The 11334-nt window shown below is 33.7% G+C and overlaps 1 protein-coding gene across 2 annotated transcripts; it reads left to right on the top strand.

Annotated features, from left to right (window-relative positions):
* Positions 1–408: 408 nt before the first annotated feature.
* On the top strand, positions 409–7412 carry LOC149491530 (GATOR1 complex protein NPRL2-like). 2 transcript variants are annotated; one of them, XM_089695070.1, is made up of 9 exons: positions 409–763; positions 895–986; positions 1477–1633; positions 1926–2037; positions 2273–2508; positions 3496–3606; positions 3817–3948; positions 4984–5144; positions 6644–7412. In XM_089695070.1, exons 1-9 carry the CDS (start codon positions 647–649, stop codon positions 6834–6836), a joined length of 1311 nt encoding a protein of 436 aa, XP_089551196.1. In that variant the 5' UTR covers positions 409–646; the 3' UTR covers positions 6837–7412. The 2 variants fall into 2 exon arrangements, with proteins under 2 accessions (XP_089551196.1, XP_089551192.1); XM_089695066.1 differs by having other exon boundaries at positions 2270–2508.
* Positions 7413–11334: the final 3922 nt, after the last annotated feature.

Below are 11334 nucleotides of genomic sequence, written 5' to 3'. Positions count from 1 at the left end.
ATTAAAGGTTATTCCATCTTTTTTAATATTCGACATGTTTGAATTGCTTCTGCAAGACTTGACAGTGCAAAACGGCATTTTTAGCGGAGCACTCGCAGACGTCCTTTCGATGTTTTACGAATACGCAGAGTGTTTGTAATCGATTACGCAAGTAGTTTTTATGAAAGCATAAGATTTTTCGATTCGAATAATCTTTTACCTCGGCAAAAGGGGAAACGCCTGCGAGCGTTATCCATTACTTCATGATCTAAGGGTGTTAGGGTCATTCTAAAAAAAAATAGATAAAAATATATTCTGTATTTGCACAGATTAGTTTTATGACATTTTATATGGCAAATTTTGACAGTTTAATGTCAACTGTCAATGTCTGCCAAGTTTGAAGTTTGCATGGTCTGTGGGACCTCATCAACTCCAAAACTGATCTATTAGAATTTTTTAAATTCCTGGAAATTCTTAAGGAAATGTACATTCCTTTGTGTTATGTACGAACGAGTTTTCTTTTATTGTTCTAAATCCATAGGTCAAATGGCGGTCTCGAAGTTCCATTTAAAATAGGATAAATGCGTTAATGAAGAAATATTAAGTTTATATATTTTGTACTCGGCGCAGTGAGTATGTTAATCGTGTAAATAAAAAAACATCATAAATGTCCTCCAAAGTCATGGAAACGCGTTATTATGAGGGATGTGGACGTGAGGGGCCCATACGGTGTATATTTTTGGGTGAATTTCACCCTGTTGCTGGCCCCAAAATAGGATGTCAGGTAAGTTTTTTTACTATCCTTAGGTATACAGATTTAAACATGCTTTGATGCCCACATGTGCAAATTTTGCAATTATTACTGTTAAGGAGAACTCTTTGTTTTTAATAAATACATTACCATATACATTTTAGTTCCCAGAAGACTACATTTCAAAGGAACTGTTTGATTCTATCAGTGCTTACATCATTCCAAAACCTCAAATCCAGAAATGCACAATGACTGTGTAAGTATTGTACAATAATATTATTAAGAAATTGTGTTCATAACAAATTACTGCATTTTTTTTCATTGATTTTGTTAGATTTACAAAACGAAATACAGTATTAATCAATATGATAAAAAAAAGACGTGTGGCACTCGGGGACTGTCGCGGTAAAGCATAGCCTGCCTTCAAGCCACACCTCCGAGCCCGTCGAAGTGGGGAGCGTGAGGTTTTTTCGTTACGAAATTACTCGATTCGGTCCCCGCGCTCAAGGCCCGCAATAGAAGCTATGCAATAGCTTAATAAAAATGTTATGTATGTCAGACTAATGTATTTTCATAAAAATTACGAAAAACCATTAATTATTTCACATTATAAATCTTACATTATAATGTTACAACTATTGTTAGTTGTAATATTGAATGATTTATGTCATCCACATTCATTAAATTGTATTACAGTGAAAAGTGATTGAGTGATGAATTTTATTTGATTTAAATTTTCTTTACAGCAATGCTTTAGGACACAAAATAGTAGGCTATCCGATACGAATAGAGAATCCAAGATATGAACGCAACATGTATCTCTTCAACTTGTGTTTTGTGTGCGACAGCTGGTCCAAAACTGTGCAGTATGAACCTGTTGTTAAAAAGCTCGGTGAACATTTGGTAAGTAAAAAAAAAAAAAAAATAATACTATAAGAGAATTAGCTAATTTATTGATAAGGAAAATGTCTTATTCTGTGTGAGCCTTTACATTTTATGTCTAATTCCTTAGTAATTTACAATAATTTCAGCCTAAATTTGGTTGTTTATTTTCCAATACATCTGCTGTTTTCATAATTTGTACCCTCATATTATTTTTAGAAGTATGAATTTATACTTATTAATTAAAATTTATACTTATAAATCAAAAGTTTTCATTGACATTACTATACTAACTGATGTAATATTTTTGTAGACAATCATGGAGGAAGAAACACGATTTGTCTCAAGTGGTTCGTCCAAGCTTCCGACACTATTAGCTCATTTATTACATGACTTGAACACCTATAGGAGAGCAACTTTGGTCGGTAAGTGGTTAATTTATCAGTGTTCATTTCAAAAAAACATAATTAAAGGTGCATGTATTCAGGTCAAAATTTAAAACACAACTGAAACCTTCTTTATTTATTTATTTACTTTTTATTTGTACACAGTCTAATAAAATAAAATCATGCAAATGGTACAAATGACTCAAAGCCATCTGTGATTCATTATTCCAATTACCAGCATACTTTTGTTTTTATTAATAATTTGTTCCAGAAGGCGACACAGTAATGCATTTAAAAGTGCTTGAAGTTCGTAAGGATCCCCCAGCAGTGCACGATTTCGATGTGCCAGTTCTGGTCTCGTCCGTGGGTCTGCCCAGACCAGGCAGACCGCCACGGACCAGACCACCTGAAGGGTCACCCGAACGACAGAGTCAGGAACATCTAGATGTCGAGGATGATGAACCATTTGAGATTGATATGGATGCTGACTGGGACTTGACTACACGACAGGTATAAAATTATTTTAAGAATGTTTTTGATTGTTCTTTGTTGTACATTTTGTGGCACTTATGTTTGTTTAAATATTGAAATGTGACTGTATAAAGCTTTGCAAATGCAAATATAATTTATGTGTTGTGTAAATCTGCGAATGTGGCTATAATAAAAACACGTTATAACTTGGTCTTATGAATGGATCATAGATACTTTGCGAGTGTGATTTTCAATGAATATTGATGTAGAACAAAAAACCATAGAGAAGGATGTGTTACTATGTTTGTTACGAAGATTGTGCAATATTATGCAATATTATATGAATAACATATAGGCGACAAGAGTAAAGCCGCGAGTGAAAAGCTAATCCAAACTAATGTTATAAATACGAAAGTTACTCTATCTGTCTGTCTGTTTCTTATTAACGACACAACCACTGAACCGATATAAATAAAATTTGCTACAGAGATCTTTGCATCCCGAAAAAGATATTAAAATTTTTATTTATTTATTATAATAATATTTTATTTATTTATTTATAATTCTCTGTTTACTATAGTAGTGTTTGCCTGCAATTTGGTTTTTTTAACACTATAATTGCTACAACAATTTAACAATATTGCGAAATTAATTTGATTATCTAGCAAATTAAGACTGTGTGTGAAATGGTCTGCACTTGGCAAAATATTTTATGTTTATATTGCAAACAATTAATCCTGATTATAGACCTAATTTAATGAGAAGCGAAATAAATATGTTATATTGAAGAAACTAGTTCAAAACCAAATGATTCAATAATCTGGTACCAAATCAGTAAATTTTTCTTAAATGTGAGTCCTAGCTGTGCGATTTCACCCGCGGACGAACCCACGTGCAAAATCTAGTGTTTATAGCTTATGTGTTATTCTGACCTATATTCCTTATAGGACAACAAACATCCAAACGTCCATACAAACGTACTGTACTTATTAAATTTTATTATTAATAAAGTTTTTTTTCTTTTAGCTATTGCCTTTCGTAAATGGATACAACCATGTTTCAAAAATAGCCTCTGACACCAATGTTGAAAAGACGCTAGTCAAATCCTGTATACAAAACTTAGTTTATTATGGCGTTGTAAGTATCTATTTATTTTCATATAGATCAAATTGCATTAGGGTAATTGCGAATTTATGAAATCAACATCTTCAATTATTTATCAAACAACCTAAAAATTACCATATTAGATTCAAAGTCAATAAAAAAATTGTGTCATATATTCTACTGTGGTTTTGTTGTTCAGTAAAATCTAATCGCTGCGAAAATTATATCTATTTCCATTTTTAGGTAACACTTATCCCAGTGCTGAAATTCAGTAACATGTACCGAGCGACGCCGAATCTCAGCCGACTGTTCAGTGACCAGGAGATGCAGAAGTCTTGTCTCACTTTTATCAACAAAGGAGATCTTAAAGAAAAGGTATGTTTTTAAGTTTAAACTTAAGGTTATAAATTGTCTTATCTTGAATTTAAGTAAATTACTATTATCGTGTTCATTACAAGGGTAATATTTGATAAAAAAAAATGAGAGCAACCCTCTCTTTCACCATCGACTCTGGGAAAATACAAGAATTTATGTGACACAAATTTTCCTTAAATTCCAACACTTTCGACTATGGTCATTATTTTCCATTTTGTTATTAACCCTTGTTGATGCGCGAGACTGGTACAAATCATTTTTTTTTTATTTCAATCATCTCCCGGTCTATTATTTGCTTCAAAAATAATGCATTTACCTGGATACTTTTCCAGGAGTTAAAAACTCGTTGAAGTGCTAGTAGTATGGTCGAGTTAGTGTTATAGCATGTGCCAAAAATTTGCCACGTAATCAATTTATCACCGTGCCAACCTCCGTTTTTTTATTATAAGTATACAGCGACAACAGAAGTACATCATCCCTGGAAAATTTAATTATCCAAATATCAATTTCATGAGATACAGCCTGGTGAGTGGTGAAAGACGAACGGACAAATAGAGAGAGAGCAATAGTAGGTCCAAGTTTTACTTATCTTTTCAGTACGGAACCCTTACAAAAATGTGAATTTATAAATTTTGTGGTGCTATTATCGAATTTCCATTTTTGATATCGTATCTTTTTCACTTGTGTCGACATATTAGATAAACGTAATTAAGGCTCGGATTTAAGGCCTTTTTTAAATATAAATTTATAATTAACTTTTTTTAACATTATCCAACATTTTGAAGTTAAAATGAAAAATCCACCAACATGAAAAAAACAATTGGTTGTCTGTAAAGTCGGTTTACTGACGATAGTTGAACGTGACAACGTCCGATTGTGCTTCTTTGTCGCTCGTTCCGCGCTCTCGCTTGCACTTCAAGCCTTACATGGAACGCCTCAGAGAGGTAACGCCGCATGAGTCATGTTTTTTCGTGCGTGCAGCCGGCTCTATCGAATTATAAGACGTCACGTCAATATGTATTGTTATATTTGCAGCCATCACTAGCGGACGTGGTGACAGTGCTGTGCGCGCTGCAGCAGGGCACGACGCTGCGCGCGGTGTGCGAGCGGCACGCGGCCGCGCTCGGGCCCGCGCTCGACGTGCGCCGCCTCATCGTGTTCGCGCAGCTGCACGGGCTCGTGCGCTGCCTCAAGCGGTACGTAAAGCCTGGTTTACACTTTGATTAGTGTGAGTGCAGGTGATTAGTGCGAGTGCAGGTGTATAGTGCGAGTAGTGTCCAATTCACTGCGAGTGCAGGTGATTAGTGCGAGTGCAGGTGAGTAGTGCGAGTAGTGTCCAATTCTTATTTAGTTCATGTTTTAGATACTCCTGCACAAATTTATAGGTTGTGTCTTCGGTCCACTTTGCCATTTTGTACAACAACAAGCGTCTGACGCTACACACTAAACGCTAAACACTAAACACTCCTGTCCAGACGTGTTTAGTGGCAGGCACGCTGCGAGTGAGGGGGGAGGGAGGGCGCGCGGGACGTGGCTACTCGCAGTCCATTCGCAAAAAAATAAAACACGCTTCTATTCACTTTACTACACAGCCTACTTATCACTTGCACTAATCAGTCGCTGTCCACACCAAGTCACTAATCACCTGCACTAATAACCTGCACTTGCACTAATCAAAGTGAAAACCAGGCTTAACACGTAGTCAGGTGAAAGTTTGAAGCTGGGCTGATTTATCACGTGACTTCGGAACTGGAATAATTTGGAATTAAAAAAAAATATTTAACCACATCTAAAGACGCGCTCCACTACTGTTCTGTATAGTCATGTCGACTTACTACAGATCTATTAACTAAATACGCGCTCCATTACCACTCTGTTGAGTCAGGTCGACTTACTACAGCTCCAGACTGACCAAGTGCGGATAGAACGGGTTTTAAATTTAAAGTTTACGGAGGCGAAAATAGCATGGGAATCAGATAATTTATTAAGTGCTGAATGATACAATTTTTATTTTACTAAAGTCCGGTCGCGGAGCAGGAAGAATTTCGTACATTAACCTGTTATTACCTGTCACTGTCACTCCCTTGTAAAAATAATGTGTCTTGCTCGCACAGGTGCAATGACCGCCGTCCTTAGGGATTGTAAACCTTTAACCTGAGAGCGTAAGGTTTGTGTTTGCTTGATTGGTGTCAGGTGTTCAATTATGATTTTGTGAGTTCATTTTATAAGAATAAACCTCAAACTCTTTATGTCCAATCAAAATCCGCCTAAGTCGAAATCGCGTGTTAGACTTACGTATTTCTGTGATATTGTACCTACATAGTAAATTATTTTTTGAAAAATAAGGTCATAAAGAAGTTTCACTTCTTATGTGTGTACACACGCACACTTTTTTATATAATATATCGTGGTTATTGAAAAAGTTAAAACATATTTTCTCGTCCAAATATTTCATGTAAACTGCACTTCATTCAAAAATGTTTGTGACCACTGTCAGTAGGTAAAGAGGTCATTGTACGAAATTCTTTCTGCTCCGCGACCGGACTTTACCTACTTTACTTAGGTAAAGTCATATGAGAAAACTCATATGACTTTACCTAAGTACACGTACAATTCCACCGGTTGAAACTAGTAATTAGTACTTTTTAAAAATTAAAAAAAAATGCGATATCCATATCAGAATTATTAATTCCAGATACCCAGTATACATCCGCAGCACGACTCGGCCGAACGGCTTCAACACACGCGTCGACGCAGCAGTTGGCATCAGACGACTGTTCACGGGCAAGCACTGCGCTGATGAGATCTGTTGTATCGCGAGAATCGACCTGCCGACCCTCGACCAGATCATAGATGATGACCCCAATGTTGCGGTTATTTGGAGATAGACATCCTTAAAAATTTGACGCTTTTTTGACTACGATAAATGGTAAAACTCTCGCTTGAAATATTCTGACCACGAAAAACTTGTAATCTTGACAGTTCGACATTTTGACAACACAACTATTTTTATGACATAGATGGTAACGCACCCTCTTAAAATATTATGAGCATGCAAATGTATCTAATCTAATCTTGACATTTTGACTATTTTCAATGACATAGATGGTAATAACCCCCCTTAAAATATTTTGACCATAAAAATCTTATTATCTTGACATTTTTAAGGTATATTTAATAATAGTGATGACTCCACAATTGTGATCTTGCAAATTTGACATTAATTTTCAACCCCCTTCAAAAACGTGGCCAAGAATTTGACGCAACCACTCTGGTATAGATGGTAAAGTATAGAAAAATAATGAATGGATAATTTAGTTGTGGTCTTTTTTACTTTTTTTACGTAATTAATTTATTTTTGTATATTTTATGTTTTAGTGAATGTTTACAGTGATATTTAATTTATTTTTTTATTTGCGGATTGTAGCTTATATTGGTATTTTTTATGTAGCTCAAGTTGCGGCTGTCATGTTTAGTCAATTTCCATACAAATTCGTTTTTTTTTATTTATCATCATGCGAATGAAAAAAGAAAAATTTACGATTTTTAACAGACTTCAAAAAAAGGAGGTTATCAATTCGGCCGCTATATATTTTTTTTATCATCTCGTTCCTATACTGTGAATCAATTTCTTTCTTTTATGGATGCTTAAATTTTTACATAACTCCTTTGACTTAGTCCGTAAGAGAAAGGAATTGTTTGACAGTATGAAACCTGGACTTTGTTTTTGTATTGTATGATATCTAGATTTTCTATCATATAATATCATTTTTTATACTTTTAATAAATTTTCCATATTTAATACATAACCAATAAAATATGAATACATTCTTTGACTTTATTCAATAAGTATCAGAAATATAATATTTTTTTGACTTTCCAACTCATGGAAGAAAATTAAGGATATAGTGTACTATTTTATTGAATTTATTTCTCATAACAATAAACAGTATTAGAAAAATTTCCAAGCAAGTAGTTTTGCAAACATTTTAATGCTCTTTCGGTTAAGGCTTTATTAAATTATTTTATTCATAAACAAAACGAAGAACTTAAATACATACGTATACAGTATTCCAAAAGTAATAATGCGCATTGAAATCTTCGTCGCTGTTCGGCAACTGTCATATTCCCGGAGCGTCCGAAGATGATATCTATATAGAGTGGTTAAATGCATTTTCTTTATGCATAATTTAGTCAAATTATGTTTTGTGCTAAAAGAAATTAATATGTATTTGTAAGTAACGATTTTGTTTCGATAATTCCTTGTAAGTAAATAGCGAGTATAATAAACCCACGATTGCTAATATATCTTTGTTGGATTGATTTACTTGGAAAATTTTATAGTTCTTTTAAAGTGTCTTACTGAAGCTGGTGTAATGATGGAAGAAAAGAAGGTTAAAATAACACAAAATTTATCACTACATAGTATAAAACAAAGTCGCTTTCACTGTCCCTACTTCCCTATGTCCCTTTGTATGCTTAAATCTTTAAAACTACGCAACGGATTTTGATGCGGTTTTTTTTAATAGATAGAGTGATTCAAGAGGAAGGTTTTAGTATATAACTTATTAGGTTTTAGACAAAGCGGGCGAAGCCGCGGGTGGCAAGCTAGTATTGTATAAAATATGGTTTTCAAACACAGGTTTATATTTAAACCATATATCTTATCATTAAAATCAGTACTGATCATTCTTCAATGTTATGATAATTATAAAAAAATAAAAATAAAAACAATCAAAATCAGGGATTATCTTTATTTCTGACATTTTAGATACATCGGAACTTTCATTATGCTCTTCTTCATTTTCACTTTCCCTACTGCCATCACCTGTGTAAATCATTTCATCGATTAATTTAATTCACCTTTAAAAACAAAACCAAGAAGGGTATGTAATAGCAGCTCTATATAATTCCACACAGACAGAACACGTGCAGTCACCACCAATATTTAAAAACGACTGACGGATTTTTGAGTTTTTTGACTGACAGGCTACCGTCACCTACCGCCCGATTTGTTTTTGATTGTGTATGACCGTGAATTGACTTCTATTTCTTTTGAACAAGGTGTAAAATGCAAGTGCGTTGTTTAGGGTTCTTACGATTCAATGATTCGAGTGTCTTCGGAAATACGACAATTAGCGAAGATTTGCATGCGCATTATTAAGTTTGGAGTACTGTACTTACATTATTTTTTATTAATTCATATTGGGATTTTTTCAATATTCCTCTTTATTAGGGTAATTGTATCAATCGCTCACGCCCACAAATATTATATTGTTGCATTTGCTTATATCTCTTTCTTCTTAATTAAGAAATAGCATTCGTGTGAGGGAGAAAGAAAGATGTAAGCTTTATTTTCTCAATTACCGCAACGGCTAAGACTATCTTTTTCCATTTAATGAACATTTCTGAGCGTTAAAAAGGGACAGAAATAGAATGATTTAATTTTTATTATTCCACTAATTTGTCCAGTTGGCACTAATATCACTAGACGTAAGTTTCTATGCTTTTTAGGTTGCGGTTTCGTCCTTTAATTTATTTTATTTAGCCGCCTTTAGACGAATAACAGTATCGTACTGCCGACGTAGCATTTAGATTGGAAACTATCGAATATTTTAATATTGACCACGTTCGGTCACTTGCAATATAGAGATAGTGAATATTTATTTTACTTCTTTCTAGTTTACTTTCTAGTTTTCTTTCTAGTTTGCATGTTGAGCTGTGTCATAGTATAAAGAGAAAAGTAAGTTATCGTCGAACAAAGCTACATCACGCCGTTTGTATGTACATTGTACGCAGAGCACTTGGCCACGCCCCGCGTTCATGTCCGTACGCAAACTTGACGCACACAACGCCGCTCGGTTCCTGCTCATGGATCGTTCTCGTGAGAGCCGCGCCATTGTTATGAGCGGTCGGTGTTTGTTTATACAATTATTTAAAATATTAACGTCACAAGTGACAACCCTGCGCCTCGCGAGTTTAGGTACCGTGCGCTCCTAAACGCCGGGAGACGGCCTACTTGTCTCTTTATACTATGGCTTTCGGGGTATTTGTTATCTGAACAAACATAATATATATCATGTTTTAATTAAGACTATTAAATAATGACGGATGAGTATTAATTGAGTTAATTTATTTTAAGCTATTCTGAATAGACGTACAAAGCTAAATGACCTTTAATTCATTTTTTATTTCAAATTTTGTCAAAAATGATAGGTTCGATTTCTCATCAGTATTTATCGAATAAAATTTCTTTAAAATTTACTCTTATAATTTCCTAAGTACGTTGATTAAAATTTGGGTTTATTAGTGTTGCTAATTGTGGGGTCTCATTGCTATCAATATAATAATGGTAATATATTTATTGCGAATTTACATAATTATTATACAATATGTGTTTATTGAGAAGGTGAAGTTTTGTAAGCCCAACATTTAAATAGATAATACATTAAACCCAAACTACATAATGTGATTAAGAGTTTTCAGGAGAATATTAAGATACTATATAATTAATCATTCAATGAAAAACTCGGTAACAGTATTAAAACAGCTTTCCGTTTATTGCACCGTAATTTTATTTAAGCACATTTTTATAAATAATCCAACTACTGGGTTTAACTGAATTAGGGGCAAGATAGTGTGAATAACAATGATTAAGGATTTTTCCTACATGAATAGGCTGTAATTAATTTAAAAACTGATATAAAGTGTACTTAGATTAAAAGATATCCGACTGATATTGTATATTATGAAAGGCCTTTATAGTGTTTTAATTGGTGTTCTATAATAATATCAACGTAAGCAATATCTATATTCTAAAATTATTTGATAAAATCTAAATTACGTAGAATATATTCCTTCTTGTTCCTAATTGATTACTCCAGCTTAGAAACATATTCAATCCATTTATTTTATTAGTCATAAAAGGTTATTAATTATAACTCACTGCTTGTGCTTTTATAAATGTTTCACAAAATTAGTAAATAAGTGTGAATATTGCTCTGAGGAGTCGAGCGTCAATAAAAAATACGCTTTAACGTGAGCTGTGAGTGTATTAGAACGAGGGGATGTACATCAAAATTTTATTTGTATGTAACACTAAATAGTTGGGATATATGTATACCTTAAAATAGTATGCGACTGATAATATATTTAATATGGTTTTATAAATAAATGAAAAAGATACGGGGCCAGTGTCACCGCTTGCTGATCATGTAGCCTCATAGCCTATTTGACACATTATGGCATTTTTATACGTTATTTGTTGGTTTAACCGATAGATGAGATAATCAGAACTTATCAGAAAGCTGTGAAACTGGACTCTGGAAATCAACCATTTTAATATCATGTGTGTCAATGTATGGTATAAACTGTGCCAATAAATAA

Source organism: Colias philodice, chromosome 1 (genome assembly GCF_061535455.1).
Source record: "Colias philodice isolate Cphi_HAF_F1 chromosome 1, ilColPhil1 Martin Lab GWU primary, whole genome shotgun sequence".
In the NCBI taxonomy this organism is placed as follows: Eukaryota; Metazoa; Arthropoda; class Insecta; order Lepidoptera; family Pieridae; genus Colias; species Colias philodice.
This window is presented reverse-complemented; position numbering and strand designations above follow the sequence as displayed.

What these genes read in the sequence shown, in the direction of transcription:
- LOC149491530 (XM_089695066.1), top strand. Translation starts at nt 647, where the DNA reads ATGTCCTCCAAAGTCATGGAAACGCGTTATTATGAGGGATGTGGACGT. An exon ending in AAAAGCTCGGTGAACATTTG is followed by an intron (nt 1,634 to 1,925) that starts GTAAGTAAAAAA and finishes ATATTTTTGTAG; the next exon opens with ACAATCATGGAGGAAGAAAC. An exon ending in GGGACTTGACTACACGACAG is followed by an intron (nt 2,509 to 3,495) that starts GTATAAAATTAT and finishes TTTTTCTTTTAG; the next exon opens with CTATTGCCTTTCGTAAATGG.